The 24,654-nt window shown below is 33.6% G+C and overlaps 1 protein-coding gene across 1 annotated transcript in view; it reads left to right on the forward strand.

Annotated features, from left to right (window-relative positions):
* Nucleotides 1-20,533, forward strand: part of LOC149426069 (obscurin-like) — a 65,678-nt gene extending 45,145 nt beyond the window's left edge. Inside the window, exons 4-7 of the mRNA XM_089645652.1 lie at nucleotides 10,981-11,117; nucleotides 15,067-15,244; nucleotides 17,097-17,233; nucleotides 18,841-20,533. Of these exons, the coding sequence (XP_089501778.1) occupies nucleotides 10,981-11,117; nucleotides 15,067-15,244; nucleotides 17,097-17,233; nucleotides 18,841-18,941 (553 nt within the window). The 3' untranslated portion in view covers nucleotides 18,942-20,533. The remainder of the gene's footprint in view (nucleotides 1-10,980; nucleotides 11,118-15,066; nucleotides 15,245-17,096; nucleotides 17,234-18,840) is intronic.
* The last annotated feature ends 4,121 nt before the right edge of the window (nucleotides 20,534-24,654 follow it).

The raw sequence follows: 24,654 nt of genomic DNA on the forward strand, positions 1-24,654 counted from the left end.
GAAACCTAAAATCTTGTCCAAAATGCGCAAAAAATCATGACGTAAAAGATTGCACGGATGAGGATATTCAGTGCATCAATTGTATAATGACAAGTCAAAGATTAGGACTGAAACTAAATTATAGTCACTCAGCCATGAGTAAGGAATGCCCAATTTATAAAAGAAAACTAGAAGCAAAAATGAGCAGAATTTCTTTTTTATAAACAGTTACGAGAAAGTTGAAATTATATACTTCAACATACAAAGCGTGATAGCACATTACGAAAAGGTCAAAAAACTTTTAGAAGAGAAGAAACTGCTTATGATGAGTGAAACACATGTGACTGTAGATATCCAAGATAGTGAAATTATATTTGATCATTATAATACCATCCGTTGTGACTCGCATAGCAGACATACAGGAGGAGTGATGATTCTCTTAAGTAATAAAGTTCCATATGAAGTGATATCAATTCAGCAACATGAAAAACATTGTTGGATTTTAGCCATCAGCATTAAATCAGGAATCAAGAAAAGTGTATATACTGTTATTTATAGATCACCAAACACAAGTAAATGCGACTTCTTAACATATTTTCAAAGATGGAGCATGGAAAATTTGCAAGATGAAAATATTAATATTATAGTCGGAGATTTCATTATAAATGTTAAAGCAAATGCAGAGATATACACAAAAAAACTGAAATCTATTATTCAAACTGCAGGTATGAAACAATTAGTTAAAGATTTCACACGAATTACTAATACCTCTAAAACATTGATTGATCTGGTAATCTCAAATAAATTTAACCTTTGTGTTAATGTATTAGATAAACCTAAAATTACTGACCATAATATGATTCAAATTCTAATAAATGACAGAGAAAACTACAACTTCAATAAAGAAACACAAGTAATAACATTTAAAAATTACAGAAGATAAAATAAGGAACTCTTCATTCAGACCTTAGAGACTATTGATTGGAATGAAATAAATCAAATGGAGTATAACAAAAAAGCTGACCAGATGATATTAAACATTAAAAAATCCATTATAGAAGTAGTTCCAGAACAGAAGATACGTAAAGGAAACAATAATAAATGGTTCACAAAAGAACTACGCACAATGCAGCACGATAGAGATACATTTTACAAGAGAGCACGCCTTAATAATAGTACTATGAATTGGAAAAACTACAAAAAATTGAGAAATAAATACTCAAAAGACATAAAAAGAACGCACAATGAGTACATAAAAAATAAAATAAACTCGGAAGAAGGGGATCCCAAAAACATTTGGAAAAGCATTTAAGAATTAGTTCATGGAGATAACAAAAGCGACATAAAAATAGTAAACTTCCCAGAAGATATAAACGAAGAAAACATAGCGAATAGCTTTAATAAATATTTCATAGAAAGCATCACTCAAATCAACAACTTAATACCTAACATTATTTTCAACCCCACAAATGATAATAACAACTCAAACAAAGAATTATTGGTGTTCAGAAAAATAACTGCAGAATATTTATTTATCATTTTAAACAAAATTAAATCAAAAAATAGTTCAGATGGATTAACTATTAGTTTAATAAAAGATGTTTTTCCAGTAATTGGATATACTCTATTAAATATTATTAATCAGACATTTGAAGAGGCAAAATTTCCACAGTCATGGAAACTATCTACCATTATACCGGTCCCAACGGTTAAAAATACCAGAAAATGTGAAGAATTTCGACCAATAAACACCTTACCGAAATATGAACAGATACTTGAAGTGATAATAAAAGAACAAATATCGCAATACTTAGATGAACACAATATTTTATACCAAGAACAATCGGGATTCAGATGTAATAATTCTTGTGAAACAGCGTTAAATGTAATTGTTGAAGAGTGGAAAGAAGGAGTTAACAATAATAAATTTATCTTAGCAATATTCTTGGATTTTTAAAGGGCATTCGAAACTATAGATCGAGAAATATTGATAAGAAAGCTTAAAGAAATTGGTTTCTCAACTGTAGCCACTAAATTAATAAAAGAGTATTTGAAAGACCGAATACAGGTAACAAAAATTAATAATCAATTTTCAAAACCAATGGAAAATAAATTAGGAGTACCACAGGGATCAGCCCTTGAACCTCTGCTATTCATACTCTATATTAATGACATGGTGAAAATATTTTCAAAATGCAAAGTACGACTATTTTCCGATGATACACTTATATATATAATTGGAGAAAACTATGAAGAACTAATAAATATTTTAAATAATGAACTAGATAATGTATCAAGATGGCTAAAAATAAATAAGCTTAAATTAAATACAAAATAAAACAAAATGTATGGTAATTGGTTATAGGAAGACATCCAGTGAAAGCAAAATCAAAATTGATGGTGAAATTATTATTAAAATATTACCGATATAAAATACTTAGGAGTTATAATAGATTCCAAACTCAACTTTAACAAACATGCTGAATATACCCAAAAGAAAATTGGAAAAAAGATATCTTTTTTGGGAAGAATTCGCCAAAAACTGTCCGAAAAAACTGAAATCACCATTTATAACTCCATTATTGCTCCACATTTTAATTACTGCTCAACTATCCTTTTTCTGTGTAACGACCGAGAACAAAATAAATTTCAAATTCTCCAAAATAGGACAATGAGAACAATACTCAGACGAAATAGATATTCAAAAGTAAATAAAATGTTAAACGAACTAAATTGGCTAACGGTGAAACAGATGTTGACCCTGAACACGATGATATTTGTACACAAAATAGTAAACAACCTGCTACCGAAATATTTTTCAAATAAAATTGTATACAACATGACATACACAAACATAAAACTAGGACGTGCAATGAAATCAGGCTACCAAAAAAGGACAAAGCAAATACACAGAACAGTTTATTCTTTAAAGGGATGAAATACTATAACGCGCTGCCGGAAAACCTAAAGACTGCCACAATTGAAAAATTCAAGATGTTGTGTAGAAGCCACATAAAACAAGAAAAAACATAGAATATTAATATGTAAAAATTAATTAGTCATTTGTAAACTTTAATGTACAAATTACTTAAATAAAATTTAAAAATAAAAAATAAAAAAAACTGTATGGACTCCCAACTTAACCTAACATGCATTTTAAAACAATAGAAAGAGTACAAAAAAAATCCTAAGGTTTCTTAAATTTTAAACTAAAAATAACGAAATAACAAATAAACTCCACTTATCTACTACGGTTATCTAATCTTTTAATTTTGAGTGACAGAAAAACTGTTTTCGATCTAGTATTTCTATTTAAAATCTTGCATAATACAATTGAAAGCCCTGAATTATTGGCGGTCATAAATTTGAATGTGCCAGCCAGAAACACAAGGCCAGTACTACCATTTTATTGTGGTATTACTACGTCCAGGGCGCAGTTCAATATACCACTACACAGAATTCAAAACTTGGGAAATATTTATTCGCACATAGATGTATGGAATATGTCACTGATATAATATATACATGAAATAATCAAATGATTTATCCATAATACAAGTTTTCACTAAGGAAGTTCTTTTAAGTTTTTAAATTTCTCAAACTACATCGGTGCAAATTTACTAAACATATCTCTCCCTATATCTTAGTAATTAAATGTATGATTCGTAGAAGTATTAAAAAGCATTATAATCAGTAGTATTATTTAGTTATAAAAAAATCATCATTAAAAATTAACTTTTATAAAATATTAAAATCTAAATCGGACAGTTCCGAACTCCTGCAACTAGCTAATTCCCCGATACAGCGGTTTTGTACTATGCGAAACCAATACCGAAACAATAATGTTGTAATTCTCTGATCACGGTACTTTTAAATTTTTGTTGGTGTAATTTTATATCTTGTATGTTTTATTTTTACCGTAACTTTATTGTTATTATTTTCCATCGTACTTTAAATTTTTGTTGCTTTTATTTTTAATTCGTGTATGTATGTATGTATATTTCTTTATCATGTCAAGTTGTACTGCCTTTATTTATATATGTAAAGGCCCTCTGGGAGTAAAATAAAATAAATATCAATTATTGTTTTTTTTACCTTCTCGCTCTTTCTGAAAACTTTATATTAAAGCGTTAAATACCTACTATTTTTCGCTTTTTAATTATTAAACAATCTGGAACTCCAATGTTATCATATAAAAATAATTTTTATGTATATATTGTATCATTACGATAAAGACATTTTAAAAATATATATATTTATGTTAAAAAATATATATTCGCTGTTTTTGAATGAATCATAAATAAAGAGTTTCAGGAGTTTTTGAAAGCAGGAAAAACTGATTCCTTTTTTAAATTAATAAATTCAAAATTTTTTACGACTTTTGAAGAAAAAAACACCAGAAGGATTGAAAATAAAATAATAAATAAAATAACCTTTGAACGAAAATAGCGAACACAGCTAAAGTTTTTAAAATCGCTTTCCGATGAGTTTTTAATTTTTCGTAAATTGTATTTAAAAAAATTTAAAAAAACTTATAAGTTATTATTGTGGTGTCGCTTTTTTTGACATAAAAAAATAAAGTAAAAATGGCAAGCCTTGACCAATTGAACAATTTGGTGGTATTTTGTTTAATAGAAAATTTTTAACATAATAATTTGTGAGCTATAAACCACCGGTAAGTGGTGATGCGGTGGTTTGCTTGTGATATTAATAACACTGTTTATTTTAAGGTTCAGGTAATAAATAACCTGTCTATGGTTAACTGTAGTGCTAAGATCTGAAATTTCCGCGTCCCTTATAAACTAGCCGAAAAATTAATAGGAGTTGTTTAAAGCCACAATAAATAGATTTAAATTAAAGTTTAAACCTTCTACGTTTTGTGGGATCAAAAGTTTTAGTTAAGATTTCAAAGTGTGAGTGATTTTTGCGCAAAAACTAATTAAAGTAAAAAAATATTAAATGTCAAGTTGAGTGACTTTGTCTATGCAATAAAACAAATATTAAATAGTGATTGCCACCATCAATTTTTCATCAAGCATAATTAAAGAGGGGCATTTGTGAACTTACTAAAATAGTGATGTCTAGCACACGTAGCAAAACCCCAATAATTTCGGAAGATAAATTGAACATGGATAAGATTATTGAATACATTGATAAAAAATTTGAAACCCTGAAAAAAGATATATTTACAAAAATTGATTTACAAACTACAGAAACTACAAAAAGTATTGATTTTATCAGTGCTCAATACGATGAGATGTTAAAAAAAATTGAGGTCTCAAATAATTTAAATCGAGCGATTCAAACAGATTTTGAAAATATAAAAAAAGACCAAATGGAAAAAAATATGATTATTAAAAAACTTGAAATCCGACTTTCTGATTTGGAAACGTTATCAAAATCTAATAGTTTGGAAATAGCAGGAATTCCACAACAAAACCGCGAACAACCTGTGGAAATTGTTAAAAAAGTTGCTGCCGCAGCAGGAATCCACCTCTTACACACTGATATAACTGACGTCACGAGAGTCTCAGACAGACGAAATGAAGCCCCTCCTAAACTTCTTGTGACCTTTTCCGATAAAAGAAAAAGAGATTCCCTCCTTGATAAGAAAAAGGAAATAAATTATAATGAAATCAAGGATCTGGCGACATCTCGAATCTTCATCGGGGAAGAATTAAGCCCGTATCATAAAGAAATCCTATGGAAAACAAAACAATTATCAAAAGAAAAAAATTACCAATATGTATGGTACAAACAGGGTAAAGTTATGATACGCAAAAAACAAGATGATAAAATTATCTACATTAAGCACCTTGATGATATGGTGAAAATAATTTAGTGAATAATATGAACAACATTACTTAATCCACTTAATAATTTAAATTGAGAAAATGAATAACGCACTAACAACAAACATACCAAACATATCATCCATAAACAATAATTTTAACATAATGCACCAGAATATTAGAAGTATCAATAAAAACTTTGATGAACTACAAATATTGATGAAAAGCTTAAATTTAAAATGGGATATTATTATTCTTACTGAATGTTGGCTAACTGATAAATACTACCCCCTACAAATTGGGAATTATGTCCCTTACTCTACAATAATGAACAACACAAAAAATGATGGTGTCATCGTATATATTAAAGAAGATATAGAAGCTGATGTCAGAGAGATCTGTATCAATAATGCAAACTGTCTAAGTATATCAATCGGTAATGACACAACAATACTCGCAATTTATAGATCTCCTTCTACACAAAATCTAGAACCATTCCTCAACTCCTTATCTAATCAACTAAGTCTACTAAAAAGAACTAAAGATGTATTTATCATCGGTGATATAAATATTGATATTCTTGAAAATGGCCATCCAAAAAAATTTGATTATATGCAAACACTAGCATACCATGGATTTAAAAGCCTAATTGATGAACCAACACGTGTATATAATGAAAGCAAAACTTGCATTGATCATATCTTTTGTAAAACTAATAGAAAAACTCAAGCCATTATTTGTACTACCACACTGACAGACCATTATACAATAATTCTATCAATTACAAAAAAAAATACATATGTAAACCAAAAAAAGAAATCACTCCTAACGAAATCTGAAACAAATTGGGAAAACGTCAAATGCGAGTTAACAGTGAATGACTGGACAAGCCTTCTGGAAAAAGATGATACTGATACTGCTTGGAGTTATTTTATAGAAGTTTTACAGAACATTATCCTATCAAACACCAAAACCATAGAAAAAAAGTTATCTCATAAAAATTTACACATTAAACCTTGGATTAGTCAGAATATTATAAACTCAATCAGAAAAAGAGATGAACTGCACAAAAAAGTCAAAAACAACCCTTATGATATCCTAACACTTCGATTCTACAAAAGATATCGTAATACATGTAAAAATGTAATACGTTATGCTAAAGAAACATTCTATAAAAACAAGATTGATGAATGTCATAATGATTCACGTAAACTCTGGCAGATCATAAATGAAATAACTAATGCTAAAGCCTCACATAATGACAATAGCATTAAGGAATTAAACATTGATGAGATTCCCACATCTTTTACAGAACACCCGGACAAACTTCTTGACTTTATAAACAACTATTTTTGCAATATAGGCTCAAACTTAGCAAATAAAATTAAACAAAATTCAATTAGTACTATCGAAAATACAGTGAGGATTGACGATGTAAATCAAGAAAACAGCCTCAATATTGTCAAGATAACAAGTGATGAAATAAGAAATATTATAGCCTCCCTAAATATAAATACTTCATCGGGAAATGAACTGATATCAAGCAAATCAATTAAATATCTACAAAATGAGTTAATCCACCCACTGACGTATCTTATAAATCTGTCAATATCAAATGGTATTTTTCCTGCTTGTCTTAAAATTGCTACGATCATTCCAATATATAAAAACGGTCCCAAAAATGATGTATCAAACTATCGACCAATTAGTATTTTAACTACACTATCAAAAATATTAGAAAAAGTTATAAAAAAACAAATGCTTACATTTTTGGATTCTAATAAAATATTATCATCTACGCAGTATGGTTTTAGGGAAAACCTGGGTACTGGTGACGCTATAGCTAATGTAACAAATACAATTATTAGAAAATTGGATGAAGGCAAAAAATGCCTAGCAGTTTTCATTGATCTTCAAAAAGCTTTCGATACCATTGACCACGAAATACTGTATTTAAAACTAAAAAAAAATGGAATAACCGAAACAACCCTAAACCTACTTAGAAGTTACTTAACGGGAAGAGAACAATTTGTACAAATTGGTAAAAGAAGGAGCAAAACTCTACCAATTAAGTACGGTGTCCCCCAGGGAAGCGTATTAGGACCTATACTATTTCTAATTTACATAAATGACCTTATGAATCTTCCCATCAAAGGAAACATAATGAGCTTTGCAGATGACACTGTAATTTTATTCCATGAACAAGATTGGACAAGCACATATAAGGAGGCTGAACATGGCCTAACTGTTCTTCAAAACTGGCTTAAAGCAAACTCCCTTACATTAAATGTGAATAAAACCAAATATTTAATTTTCTCCAAAAACAAAAGAGGACAACCAATGAATGAGCATATACTCAAACTACATGAATGTCAAAAAAAATTTCCTCAATGTTCCTGCTCGATTATAACTCAAACCAAAAGCATAAAATATCTTGGTATTGAAATTGACGATAAACTACACTGGGATTCACACATTGATCGTACTTCAAAAAAGTTAACTAAACTCATCTACTTCTTCAAAAAATTACGGAACATTTTGTCAGCTACGGATTTAAAGAGAGTTTACTATGCTTTATGCCACTCCAAATTGGAATATGGAATAATAGGATGGGGCTCAGCAGTATCAAAACATATAAAACAGCTGAAGGTAACTCAGAATTGCATCATAAAGACCATACTAAAGGTTCCCATAAGGACATCAACAACAGAAATTTTTAAACAATTTGACGTTCCAAGCATACAGAAAATCTATGCCAAAAACATTTTGGTACAACACCTCAAAAATAATTCTCAGGAAAACACCTCACATACTCATAATACCAGAGCCAAACAAACAGAGATACTAACTATACCAAAGTGTAACTCTACCTTTGGACAAAGAAGCTCTGAATTTTTAGCAGTAAAGGTATATAACAAACTCCCACTTAGTATCAAACAAATCAAAACAAAAAACAACTGCATTAAGAACATTAAATCTTGGCTTAAGGAATTACCGGAAAAAGAACTTACTAGCATATTTAAAACATCGTCGTAGAAGTTTCTGGAAACCCTTACCCAAAACATGAAGTCGAACCATAGAAGTCGCTGAAAAATTATTCAAAACCTAGTCCCCCTCAGCACAGGATCTCCTAGTGAGGAGGACTATAAAAATCTATATCAATTAATCATATAAATATATATAATTCTTATAAAAATGTTTAAAAAAATGTAATATAGTAACTAAATAAAAAAAATAAAAAAAAAAATAAATAAGGAATGAGAAAGAATGGGTAATACATATCAATATTTCATAACAAAAAATTACAAATACGCACCTGAAATAATGATTAACTTGATGATTTAAGTTGTCATTTTCTGGGCTCAGGTGGTGGGTGATTGATTTGTTAAATAATAAACAGGCGAGCACCGCCTCCTGCTCGCATCTCTCGCACCCATCTCCCGCCCTACCTCCCGTTCACCTCCCTGCCATGCCCCGCCCTACCATTTCCTTCGGGGCGGTCAGTCAACAGCCTAAGCAATTTACTTTTTAAACACAGATTTTTGCATGACCATTTATGAAAAAATTAACACAAAAATAGCTCCGTCATGAAATTTTAGATCACATGAAGTGTATGTAACTGCCGCAAAAAATTTTTTTTTTTATATTCGTGAATACGTTATTTTCCATGACACAGAATTTTTATGATTAATTAAGCAGGTTAGCGTGTGATCATTTTCCACTAATTACCAGAGATTGCCCAGGACTAAAATTTCTAGCAGTGCATTTCACCTTTAAAATATACCTAACGTGTAATACAGGTGGTGAAAATTAATTAATGGGGGTATCTACTTTTATTAAATATCTCTACCAAATCGTATTTGTAAAATAATTGATTAAATAAAACTGCTACGTCAGCATTCCCGAAATCATCTCGAGAGTAAAGAACAAGCAATACGTCGTTGAAAATATAGCGAAATCGTTTAAATTCACCGCGCACCAGTGCCAGTGTGTGAATGTCGTAGCACTAACATTGTAAATAAGTATTCATAAACAAATACACTCCACGCATTGGATGACACATGATCAAAGTGATACAAAATTCACTTTGATCATCAGGGCCGTCAAGCACGCACGTAATGCACGGCGTAAGTTATATATCTGCACTGCTCTAATACCTACGTGATTTGAGGCTAAGAGCGTAATGTGTTTCGCTTATGTCACCGTTTCGGCTATATCTGACCGCCTTGATACCGCGCGATGCTATTTCTGTAATGTACGAGACATGTGGCCCTGTACGAGAAAAATGTAAAACACCCGTAATAGAATACATCCAAATCATCATTAAATTAAAGACAATTTAAATTATTCACATTCTTATTAAGTTTATTGTACAAATATACAAAAATTATAAAAAAACATAGCTTATAGGTACTTCCTACTTTTTATTGCTAACCCAATTCACAAGAAGTAGAGTATGTACATATTTCAATACTACTGTGTTTTAATACACAAATAGGAACCAGAGGCAATCGGTTTGTGGACAGTTTCTGTCCAAGGCGCAGTGTCATCTGCCCAAAAAAAATGCTTTCAGAAATGATTCAAATTAGAGTACACTGTGCATCTGTTGATTGGATCAGCGCGCAATACAATACAGCAGATACTATAGGCGACGTCTACAGCAAATGGTCAGAAGTAGGTGTCCAGCAGCGATGGCTAGCAGTCGGTAGCCAGCAGTAATTAGCCAGCCTTAGGTGGCCAGCAGTGGTGGCCAGCAGTCATAGCCAGCAATAATTGTCCAACCTTAGGTGGCCAGCAGTCGGTAGTCCCAGAACGTCAGCGGCGGAATGTTCCTGTTATTACACGGTCCGGCAATCGGAGACACCACACTATTGTAATGTTTCGATAGGGATGAATCCGGTCCAGCTGTCCAGGACGTTAACGGTGGCTGTTGCAGGTGCACACTAGCTTTAAACTTTTGTCGAGAAATTATTTTATTACACGTGATTTATTTCGGGTTCGCCGAATATTTCCAAGAGTATTGATGGTATATTATACCTTGTATGTTATGTTAACTAGGGATATCATTTACGTTATGTGTGTTGATGGTTTTCAGTTACTCGCTGGTCTCCCTGCCGTTCAACGGCTAACGTCTGCAACTACTGACCATTATTTCTTACACAATACGATATCCACGTGTAGTTTATGATGATGTTATGTTGATACTCAGGTACTCGCTGGACTACCTGCCGCCCAACGATTGGCGCCTGCTAGTGCGCTACTCCAACGAGCGGGACGAGGGGGTGTACGAGTGTCAGGTGTCGAGTCATCCGCCGCTGGTATACTATGTCTACCTCACGGTCATTGGTAAGTTTAAATCTTCTTACTGACCAATTTTTTTTTATAAACAATCTAAAACTTTGCTACACCTTCCACTTATATGTTACTTTATTTGTAATCACTCTAGACGTATTTTTGTCAAGGCAGATAAAACCTTATATCCTTTTCATATTTATACAGGGTGTGGCAGAGAGGACGGACGTTTTTGAGATGGGTAGTAATCTCCCCCCCCCCGTCTACGAGAGAGGTGGGGGGGTGCCGCTTGACTCGTTAGTTCCTAGCATTGTTTTACCAGTTGTCGTCATGGAGCCGTGGACGGTGAAGCACCGCGTTTTTGCCTATGATTGTTTCGTCTGAAATAATGAGTCAGTCACCGTCGTACAGGGTGAGTTTCGTCGCCACTTCAACATTTATCAAAATAAAACTGTTCCCTCTCGAAACACCATTCTTCGTTGGGTTGAATCACTTCGCAGGCGTGGTGAAATGATCAACAAAAGACCAAAAGAAGCTCCGCTGACAGTTCAAACTCCTGAAAATGTTGAACGCGTTCGACAAGCCTTTATTCGCAGTCCGACTCGATCTGCCCGGAAACATGCTGCTGCACTTCGCCTCAGTGATCGTTCGGTAAGGCGAATTTTGCATATGGATCTCCGCTTTCGCCCCTATGATATAGAGCGATGTTGGAGAGAGTCTACGCAAACTTCCAAGAACGCCTCCAGCACTGCATCAACGATTTCGGCCACCGCATGCCTGATGTGATTTTCCACACTTGACTTTCTCAAATGCTATTTCCTCGCAAACCTGATTCCATCAATTAATTTGTTTTTGAGTAAAAATTAACTATTTTATGATTTTCTTAAAACCGTCCGTCCTCTCTGCCGCACCCTGTATATATACAAATAAAATCCGGTGCAAGAGAGGCGGATGCTTTTTTGTTGTTACAATGTGGTCGCATAATTTTTGTTTTTATGTGCAATAGTCACAGAAGAACACGGAGAGTTGACAAGATTTTCACAGAAATGGGACATAAACAATGGCATAGTGCACATAATAATTATTTGTAAGTTTTTATGTTACTAATTTTATTACCGCGTTTGTAATTATTTTTACTTAAATTAAAGGATTTGTTACCATAGCATTACTTTTTTTCTTGTGTATTCCAGATCTCGTGGAGGGTGGTGCAACCCCACGAGCTCCATATATACATAGAATGTATAAATTAAATATAAAAAATATTGTAAGATAATACATAAACAGTAAACGAAAAAAAATAATAATACAAAAAACATAATGAAACTAAAGTTTTTTTAAATTATAATAAAACAAATAAAAAACTTTATTCCACTTAATTTTGTTTTGACCGTAACCGGTTTCAGCTCGTCAAAGCCATCTTCAGACTGGTACACAAAATTCTTAGTCTACGGTTTATATACACAACATATGGGGGAGGGGGGAGAAGGGTAGTTTATAGGGTTTTTAATTAATTTTATTTGTTACTAAGTCTTTTAAGATTGTGGAATTTCTAAATATTTGGTAATTCCAGTAAGCTAATTACCTTGGGTTTGTAGCTCATTTCAATATTTATTAGGGAAAAACCTCACAGGTAATATGCATTATTAATGACCTAATTTTATTGTCAAATCATTATTTATGATGGGATTATATTTTCTTTTTGAAATGATACATGTTTACATTTGAGAAATTATTATAAGAATTAAGAAAGTAGGGACTTAGCAACTGATACTAATATCTTATTAATTACAAAGTTACTTATTGAAGGGGTACATGTTTACATTGAAGTAGGGATGGTCTAACCTAACTACATATTTTAATGTCGAAATTATTATGAAAATTACAATAGATACAAGAGCGGAGACTTGGCAAATGATTCTAATTGTTTATTCATTACAAAGTTAGGGTCTATTTTGTTAATTAAGCGAGTAATTTCTAAAGATTCTAATCTAAGCTTGTGGCCTTTATTGCAAGTATGGAGGACTTTAACATCTCTGTCTTCATCAAACGAGTGTTTGTTTTCTAATAAATGTGATGCTACATTTGACAATTCGCCTTTAGTATTTACCCAATTTGTAAAATGTTCTTTAATTCGGGTTTTGAAAGATCTCCCTGTTTGACCAACGTAATATGCTGGGCAGTTAGCGCAGTTCACTTGGTAAACGCCCGAATTCTCGAGTTTTTCTCTCTTATCTTTGTTGTTAATAAAAATTCTACCTAGAGAGTTTACGAGAGTTTACATTATAAAAAGCTGATTTAAGTAACTTTGTAATTAATAAGCTATTAGTATCAGTTGCTAAGTCCCTACTTTCTTAATTCTTATAATAATTTCCCAAATTTAAACATGTATCATTTCAAAAAGCAAAAATAATCCCATCATAAATAATGATTTGACAATAAAATTAGGTCATTAATAATGCATATTACCTGTGAGGTTTTTCCCTAATAAATATTGAAATGAGCTACAAACCCAAAGTAATTAGCTTACGGGAATTACCAAATATTTAGAAATTCCACAAGCTAAAACGACTTAGTAACAAATAAAATTGATTAAAAACCCTATAAACTACCCCTCTCCCCCCTCCCCCATATGTTGTGTATATAAACCGTAGACTAAGAATTTTGTGTACCAGTCTGAAGATGGCTTTGACGAGCTGAAACCGGTTACGGTCAAAAAAAAATTAAGTGGAATAAATTTTTTTATTTGTTTCATTTTAATATATTATAATGGAATTCCACCACGAATTATCGGTCTCAAAAATAGAAATATTATAAAGTTTTTTTTTTAAATATATTAAAAATACATATTTTTTTAAATCTATGACATCCGGAATTAGCTCCATCGCTTGTAAATAGGTCCCTGTCAGAAGTGCGGTGCTGCCATCACAAGACCGTTTTCGCTCGTGGCTAGTCGCGTTCGAAAGCTGGTGATCCGTTTTTTCATTAGTGCTCGGAATCCGGGAGTACGCCCTTCTACAAACGTATCAGTGGCACTGCAGTACCAGGACAGCCCAAAAAGTATTCGCTATGTTATATTAGCACTTTGACGGCCGGCATAGTACAGTGGTAACGCATTGGACTGCCATTCCGAAGGTCGCGGGTTCGAACCCGGCGTGCGCAAATAAATTTTATTTGATTAATTTGTGTTATTTCACAATTAATTAATTAAAATAATATATAGTATATTTGCGGCACGTTCCAGAGTGGAAGATACTACCAGTATCGCCCTGGTGTAAGACCACCATTCAGAATTGAAACGTTGCTCCAAATGGCTTTAGCCGTGTTTAGTGACTAGATCTGAATAGCCAGGTACTTCCCCACCTTCCTCTTTCTCTTCCCCACTTACCTTCAGCCTCACAACACCCCCCAATTGGGGATGCCATAGTCTCACTGGCTCCAGACGGGAGCAGTTGGGACTCTTGTGAGGTATTCACTATAAAAAAAAAAAAAAAGCACTTACTGAAACCTTCGAACACCGTCCAACCGTAATACACACGTGCGCACAGTTGCCACGTACAACCTTAATAGACATATTGATATATTATTATAATAAATATTAGCAGTTAAATTTTAAAAATGTTGCTGTAAAAATCTACTTCCAAAATATCATAAAATATTTGCAGATATGCAAGATACATGATATGCCGTGCAATAGAATAAATAGTTCACACAAAAACGATTTAAGTATGACGGAAGAACTCTGCCTTTAAGTTTATTATTCATTTAAACAATGACCACTTTGGTAAATTTGATTGATATTGACTGTTAATTTAGTACCGTCAATTGGGGTAACTCAACAATTTTCAACTATGAAACTAAATAACTTTTTAAACATTTTTGTACCCGAAAAAAAATTATTTGATATTTTTGGCATGTGTTTAAACAATAATAATGTGTAATTTATCAAATGAATATGTAAAAATTCATCAGAAAATTTAACAAATCAATATTTCATCCTCCCCAGTGCCCCGCGTGGAGATAGTGGACAACCGCGGCGTGCTGATCCTGGACAAGTTCTACAAGAGAGGTTCCACCATTGAGCTGGTCTGCCAGATCAGTCGCGTGCCGCAGCCCAACGGGTACGTGCAGTGGAGGCACGGCCTCCGCACACTCAACTATGACACCACCAGAGGAGGGATCAGGTACACCATTGGTGGAAGTTCTTTTGTCGTCGAGTTTTAATAACTTTTATGAAAATCACAATTCTAAATGGATGTTGGTCGTTGCATAAAATAATTTGAATATATGATATTTATTAGATATCGCAGACAATCTGAAGGACATCGAGAATATGGAGACACAAATAAGAGTGATATTGAGCAGGTACGCTGTCAAAGGGTTTTTCAGCATATACGTCAATATAATACCTACTAGCCCACAAGCCTACACGTGTTGCTGTAGCCTTCACGGCAACCGGACGCGTCTTCCAACGCGTCCTCTAACCGTTCTGTGTTTTTTTTGTATTTTCAAGGGAAATGTGGCAACATCCCTTTGATATTATTTTTAAAATCAATAAATCAACATTTTAAATAAACTTAACAACCAGTTATTAGAACTTTATAGTAATTTGATTAGAGTGCAGTGTGGATAAAAGTGAATAATCGAATATTTTCAAAAATATTCGTCATTTACTCGCGATGAACGAACCTGGAACGAGGGTCGGCAACTGTGCACCAGATGTTTTCAACGGAATTTTACGCAGCTAGGCCCTAGAGCAAGTGTTTTGCTACGCCCAAGGTTATTTATTATCCCGACCGTCCCGATTATATGGAGAAGAATGATGGATTCGCCGAACGTTGTGACGTTGCGGTGCTGCCAAGGTCGGGTGTCTATGTAAGGATATTATGTCAGCGCTTTATTAGCAGCAGACACATACCTGGACGGATGACTGTTGGTGAACGCGGTGGACCCTCTCGCTGCAGCAGCTGGTCCAGTTTCTTCAGCACCTAGGATTCTTGCTGCAGAGTCTCCATCTTCTATCTTCTTTTCATCTGTTTCTGTACTTCATTTTACTTAACTTAACTTCACTTTCTTTTTGTAATATTATTGTATTTTTTGTAATACCTGCATCAACTGTAGAACGCCCCTGAAGTGATGTCTCATAAAAGCGGCGCTTTACAAATTATCCAAGAAATAAATAAATAAATACTGTTCAATGCATAATGCACATCGCTATATAAGTCAGAGCTGTGGGTAGATTATACTGCACCCCAATGGCATATGTATTATGTAAGCTTGAAGTCACCTCTAATAATGCATATTGCCAAATTTTCCCCAACCGAGATACTGCAGCGCTACAAAAATGTTCTGGGAGGGACGATTGCATGCTTTCGGAGCACTTCTCCGCCGCTGCGTGGGAAGCTTATGTCGCAGGCTACGCCAATCAAATAATACCGTCAAAATTTCTATGGCTCCCTGGACGGTAGCCTCTTGAAGACGGGAGACCATCAAATATCTCCATAAACTACTATGCACAATGTCTTAATAATATTTTTGCACTTCTTTTCTGTTTTTATAATGTGTTATTATATTTTGTTACTCTGATTTATCCAATGTATTGCATGTTGCATCGTACTACCCTTGCACACGTTCAGGAACAAATCATTATTATTATTATAAAAATGGACATATGCGCAACAAGTACCTTCTTCTTGTGAATATATCTCTGTGGTATTTTATGTGCATTTAAACAATTTAGGCTTTCTTTAATTAATCTTTTAGGATTTCTGAATCAACACGGTTGACTGCGCATGGACGAAACAAGGTTTTGTGAGACCCACAACACGAGGTGCTGTGCTTGTTTTGCACGTCCGATGCCTGCCGACCAGTTTGCAACTTGCGGCGACTCTTTTTCGAATTTCTTGACTGTAGTAGACTTAAGCAGTTTACATAGGATTAAGTAGTTTACATAGTTTAAAACTATTATTATTAACTTAATGCTAAATACATGGAATTAATAACGAGCTGGTAATTTTACATAAATTATTTTTTTAGTGTAAAAACTGACATGATGCCGACAGGAGCCACAAGCAAACTGTTCATCGCCAATGCCAATAAGCACGACTCCGGGAACTACTCCTGCAGCCTTGACGAGGCAGCCATCACCACTGTCTCAGTACACGTCCTGAACGGTAAGTCCTCGGTAATCTCTCGCCCAGTACTACCAGCGATGTGGGTGAAAAACCCGAATCAAACTATATTCCCAATCTTCAAATCCAATCACTATATTCCTTCACAAGCACAATCAACAGTAAAATATAACACCCACAAACATTCACGTGACTATACTTATTGGTACCTAGGTAGAAAGTCGTAAAGGTGCGTCTATTTAAATAAAAAAACAAGTGTTTTGCGCGACTAGGTTTGGTTTTTTGTAAATACCTCGTTTCCAGTAAAATTTTGTGAAAAATTTATTGATACTTATTTTGTAGAAAATAAAATTTCATAAAAGAAATTGAAACAGAGGTAAAGTGTTTTAAACTCTGCATTCCTAGATTTTATTTTTCTTTAGTAATTATTGTTGTAAGGACATTTACGTTGACAACAATCGTCATGCCTGTATCAGACCTAGCTATAAATACCTATAGTAGATGGCCTATTTCAGCATATCGGTCGCCATACATTCCCAATGGAAAGATCACTAAAATAGGCCAAGCCACTATCGGAATAATTACGATCGCGACCCCCTTTTTGGCGCTAATTGTCCTGGCCTGATAACATAAAAAGTACAGAATTTTTTCACAAATTAATAACACCAAAATCAAACATAACACAATAACAATTACATTAATTAAATATTAAAGGTAATGAGAAGTAATTCAATGGTTCACCATTCATCAACCCCACACAGGAGGCCCTGAGGAAAATAATTTCTCTAAGGGCCTATTTCATCTTTCGGGATGCTGTGTGGAGGGTATTTTTAAGGAAGGAGTTACGGACATATGAACATATCCCTCCCACTGCGGCGCAAACACCAGTCGGAGATGTCAGAGGGTCTCCCCAAAGCAGCCTCTTCCGATCTGGCACGTCACGCAGCTGGTGGGCAGGCGCACCCTGAACACACCTCACCCAGTGACCCCGAGCATCCCTTATAAATTACTAAACGTAGCGAATCACTTACCTATGGCGTGTTAGTTTTCCAATAAATGGTTCCCGGGGCGGAACCCAAACCCGCCACCCAAATTGAAGTTTGTCCATCATCTTTGGAAGATGATGGACAAACTTCAAAGATTCCTCTATCCTATTTCCTAGATGCTGAGATTCTTGTGTGATACTTATGTAAAAAAAAGATTTGCTCCTTAAACATTTTAAGCTCCGTAGCAATTATTTTGAAATAATGGCAATCAGTTTGTGACAATGAAAATATATGAGCTTGGTGTTGTTGGTACCTAGCATTGTTATATACCTTATACCTTTTCTATTTTTGATTCCAACCTACCAAATTATCTTTGTCCACCTTCCTAATTCCTACCTCTCTTCTGACGACTACAATGTGTATGTATTCAGTTGAAATTCATAAGTCATCCTATTTCAAGAACAACTGATAACACCAACATTGACATAACAAGCATCTTTCCTAGTAAGGAATATATTCTTCAGTGAATAGAACCGGTGCTGAAGTTAAGTGTTTACGTTTTTTAACAAGGTATCTACACTAGAGTCATCCTTTAGCTCGAGCTATCATTATCTAGAACGATGTTGATGTTTTGTATGATTTAGTTGGTGTGTATAATTGCAGGGGAGCACGCGGACGCTATGCAATACGGTGCAGCCGGGCCGGGCCCGCGCGCTACTGCTCTCCTCGCTCTGCTGTTGCCCGCCCTAGCCAGGGGCAGGTGACCTCTCCTGCTGCTTATCTGTCTCCTGCATCTCTGTCTGCCCTCACTGCATAACCTGGGCGAGAGGCTCTGATTCGGACATCAAGTGGCCACATTGAAATTATAGATGATCAAAACATACAATAATTTGTATTCAGTGTTTGCAGTTCGAAATTATATATAAAATAGGATACGCGAGTGAATATGAATGACAGTGAACATATTCACACGATGTTTGTGGAGTTTTATACAAGTGCAACACGTGTGGTATTATTGCGTGTCTAGTTAGATAAAACAGTAAATACTTCCAAATCCAAATCGCTGGACTTCGTAAATACGCACAAAATATTGAAAAAAAAAACACTTTGTAGCAGGCTAAATACAACGAGTAACTGATTTCAGTCTCCTGAAATGGAAAATGGAGCATATTAACAGCTTTTCCGTTCATAATTTGATATATTATAATATCGGTTTCTTTGGCTAGATTTGGTGACCAAATCCAATTCGCCAGATACTTTCTCACTTTTCTCTTCCCCACCTCATTTACATCCTCACTACCTCCAACCTCACAACATAGCCCAATTAGGGAAGCCACATTCTCACTAGACGGTCGAGAGCAGATGGGACTCTCGTGCGGTATTAAAATAAAAATTATAAAAAAAAAACATTTTAGGTTATTTGGTTCTTAGTTTGCATTACATAAAGTTAAAAAAAACTGAAATTTCATGTTATATTTCACAATATTCATAATCAAAAAATGGTCGCCAAGTGAATTACGTTTTTCTCCGTCGACTGAAACAAATGCTCTTCATTTTAACTAACTGATACGAAGTGTTTTAAAACTAATTTGTGCGTATTAACGATATCCAACAATTCTGGATATTTATAGATAAAATAAATCAATATTTAAGTAATTATAAAATGTTTAATTCGGTGATAATCTGTAAATATTAGAACAACGGGTGTATTGATAAAATGGTTGCACATTTCATGAGCAGTGCACTTACAAATAGTATTGCTATACCGCAGAATAACTTGATGCGGCTGGCGGCCATGCAACACCTCATATTATCATCGGCCATATTGACAGGTGTAATAACGTGCATTCAAAATACATTGTGAAGTTTCTTAAAGCAGTAGAACCTGAAGTATCATTCCCTCGGATGAACCAAACGTGAAACTCTTATCAAGAACACTCGCAATTTATCGCTTAGTTGATCCAAATAAATTCAAAAGAATAGTGCATTTTGATTATCTGATTTATATAGCGATTCATGTCTCAATATTTTAATAAAGTTTTTGTACGTGAGAAAAATAAGTTATAAAAGGAGATTTTATTAAAATTAAAATAAAAACGTATAATAACTAGAGTCGGCGCACGTTTATAAGATAATTTGAAATGTTTCATGTAAAAATAAATTTCGCAATAAAATTATTTTTCGAGTGTCATTTTCTAAAAATACGTATAAATAGGGAAACATGTGTGTGAACATTTACTTATAGATAAAGAAAGATGAGGGCTCCATTGTAGTATTTTATTGGTGTGGTTATTATAAACACGCGCTGACTCTGCCAACGTATTACTTTATGTTCAAAACTGTACTTTACGTATTTTACCGACAATTTTACTGTGCCGACGTATTTTAGTAACTATGTAATAATTCTTGTTTCAATACTAAATACCTTCATTAAATAGTAAAAACTGATTCTTGTGTATCTTATTTTTTGTTATTGTTAATTTAACAAAGGTGAAACCAATTAATATTATGCCATACAGAACCAACCCTTTGCGAAAATATAACAATATGAATAATTATTTTCGTTGACTTGAAGTATTAATTTCGAAACTTGTTTTAGATTCAACATATAAATACGTGTCCGGGAGATAAATATCGGTGAAATAATAATAATAATATAATATTCCGGTGCCTAGTGTTGGGCGCAGAAATAGCTCGAAGGGAGGACCTTGTTCTGCGTTATAAAAATGTAGGGGAGGTTTCGTCCTTCGGCCGATAAAAACAATGGGGATAAGTAATGGGGGTAATATCTCTCCGGAAGGCATGTCCAGGTGCGCCGCTAGTATCTCCTTCGCCCTGCGACCCTACAGCCTACAATCTAAATAGCTTCCATCCTTTCCTGCCTTCCCGTGTGTAACCTTGGACCTTCCTAGCCACTGAACTACTCCTCTTTTATAAAGCTCTCTGTTATTGAAATATCAGTACTACGACTCCTCTATTAATCGCGTATCGCAGTCAAGGGATATTAGTATTCAGGGTTCAACAATAACGTTGACCGGAAACTCGCGCACATTTGGAGTAGACTTTGTGGAATAACTTTTATTGATTTGAACTTTTTTTGGAGTACATCAAGTCCGAAATTTTTTAGATCAAATTTGAATAAATGATAAAAAAAAAATTTAACTAGACATATATTTGCAGATAATGATGTATTTTGCACTAAAACCGCAAGCAATTTAATTTATGATAAAGTTAATCATTTTGGATGCCATGATCATACATGCCGTGAACACAAAACTGTAAAGTGATATGAAAAAAGTACACCAATTATTTAAATCATTTATAACATATGTAACTTGTAAACATTTATTAAATAATAAAAAAATAAATAAAAAAAAATAACTCTACTTCTATACATAATTAATAATATATTTTAATATTCTACCGCCTATATATAACCTTTTAGCCTATGAAATTTTATAACTTTGATGCTAAACTTATTATTCTCAAGTGATCTTCACTTCCACCTCCTATCTATTTTTTACATTGTTTAATATTTGGTTGGAAACGCCTCCAGGCGATTTGAATAATATCACGACCCCTTCCTTAATTAATATGGCAGGAAACCATCCCTTCGTTAAAAAAGCACATTATTTATGAGACAAAAGTAATGCGGAAAAACTCATTGACAACATCCTGCTTATTCTGATTCATAGGCGTACAGACGCGAACTGCGAAATTAAAGCAATCCACTTAATGCACAAGCGAATAGTTCACTTTCTAATTTTTAAAACCCATTATTTCTGAAGGCCCCTTATTTTTTCCATTTTTATTTCACAATAACAGTGAGCATAGCACTTGCAATATACGACTTATATGTAAGTTATAATAGAATTGGTAATTTGTTCGGAAATTGGAAACCGACTAATTTAAGTTAAATCCCTGCTCTTTAAATAAGGATTATATTGGTCGTCGAGCAAGTTTATTGTTGTTGATAAATAATAATCACTATATCATAACGTACCTACTATTACATTTCAATTACATGATTTTGTTTATTTTTATGAAAACCATTTTACGGTTGTAGATTTTCCAATTTTTTTATTTTTTAATTTTTTATAGTGAATACCTCACAAGAGTCCCAACTGCTCCCGTCTGGAGCCAGTGAGACTATGGCATCCCCAATAGGGGGATGTTGTGAGGCTGAAGGTATGTGGGGAAGGGAAAGAGGAAGGTGGGGAAGTACCTGGCTATTCAGATTTAGTCACTAAACACGGCTAAAGCCATTTGGAGCAACGTTTCAATTCTGAATGGTGGTCTTACACCAGGGCGATACTGGTAGTATCTTCCACTCTGGAACGTGCCGCAAATATACTATATATTATTTTAATTAATTAATTGTGAAATAACACAAATCAATAAAATAAAATTTATTTGCGCACGCCGGGTTCGAACCCGCGACCTTCGGAATGGCAGTCCAATGCGTTACCACTGGACTATGCCGGCCGTCAAATGATCCTAGGACATTACTTTTCAGTGCCTACCTAACTAAATAACTTGCACACCTGACTATTATTTATCAGCACAAAAAAAGAAAAAATCTGGTAACATTTAGAAATGTTTTTGTGTAAGAATTTAATTTTTCACACTTTGGTGTTTTAATATGAATAAATAAAATACTTGGCATACCAATAAAAAATTCTATCCAAACAATAGCATAAAAATGGATGCCAAGATAGCGGCAACGCCAGACCGTTTCCATGGTTATTATTCAGTGGCTTGATATTTGAGGCCAACCACAATATATTTTTCTCTATCATATTTAACGTATTCCATTTAAATTTTATTTATTTTTTATTTAATTATTTATTTATTTAGTAAAAGATTATACATTTATATACATTATTTAAGAAATGTTTTGAATGCCCAACTAGGAGGATTCCCGTTTTAGGACAGTCAAATTAGGATGAGTATTAACATTTTGATAAGTTGTTTGATAAGTTTAGTATTAAAATAATTATGAAATAATAGGTATTTGTACTTTTAACTGGTGCCTAAGCCTACTAATGTACATGTTTGTATAAATATGTATAACAAAGAGAAGAAATACCATAAAATAAAATATTACATTAAACATTAGATTAACTGCTGCTTTGGTAGCATTCTAATTTAAAAGTAATAGGTAGGTACATATATACACATAATGATAAAGATTATAACACAAAGGTATCTTTTAATGTTTTATTGGAGTTTTTGTTGTTGTTTTTGGTTTGTGTTTGATTTCATTTTTTCTGTAGTAAAAGTTCACTCTCCTTTCTACCTAATTGATGAAACCAATTAGTGGTTAATCTATAAAGAATAACTGTGTTTTCCTTTTTCCAAGCATCAGGCACGAAGTTGTATAGTTTTGGACCTAAGAATGAGAAGTGTCTTTGAGCGAGAGATGTTTTAGTTGTGAGTGGTACAATTAGATTTCTCCTTGAGTGGCGGGTGTCGTGAGAGTGGTTAATAGATGGGTAGAGGTGGCGTTTTTGATGGGTGTTTAAGATTAATTTTCTCATGTATAGTTGTCTAACATCCAGAATTCGGAATTCTTCAAATAGTGCATCGGTATGATATCTTAATGGTTTTATGGGAATTACCCTTAGTAGTGATTTTTGAGCTTTTGCTAATTTGTCCAAAAGAGTTTTTGCACATCCACCCCAACCTAAGGATGCATAGTTTAGAAGTGACCCACACATAGCATCATAGATGAGTTTCAATTCTTATTTACGTAAGATATTTCTGATTGTCATAAACATGTACGTAAGCTTTCTAACCTTTGTGGCAACTAGATCTATGTGTCCGTCCCATCTTAGATATTTGTCTAATATAACACCAAGGTATTTTATACTGTCTAAGCATTCCAATTTATAGCAATTACAGGTAGTAGAGTCAATGCATTTATGTATAAAAATATTATATGCGCCCTCGGGTTATATAAATAAAACACATTTGTTTGTACAATACTATATTTAAGCATTTTATATTTTTTAGCATGACTAAGACTCTATTAAAGAATTAACAATCAATTTTTAAAACGTGGTTAAAAAGTTTTCATGAGATATCATTTTTGTATATTTTTTACCCCATAACCTAAAAAACATAATTATACCGACAGATGAGTCGGCGCTGCTTCATCCACCTTGTTATATTCAATAATCTGATGGCGAAACGTTCTTTAAACATATTTTGAATACAGAAGAGTTCTTGGTTAACTTTCAACCCTTAGATCGCACATTTGAAGAACATTTTTAGCTCTTCCGGGCACAGCTTAGAAATATAAAAGTGAGTGCATATTAAAAACACGTTGAAAATATAACTACGAAAATGGAACAAATAATAGATAGTAATAATTAGACGCCTGAAATATCAATACAAATTGAAAATATCTAACGAGTAAAAATAAATGCTGCCAACGGGAATTGAACCCGTACCTTCTGATGTCCGGTCAGGTGC

This window comes from Hesperophylax consimilis, chromosome 2 (genome assembly GCF_061612785.1).
Source record: "Hesperophylax consimilis isolate HC1 chromosome 2, BYU_Hcon_1.0, whole genome shotgun sequence".
NCBI classification, from domain to species: Eukaryota; Metazoa; Arthropoda; class Insecta; order Trichoptera; family Limnephilidae; genus Hesperophylax; species Hesperophylax consimilis.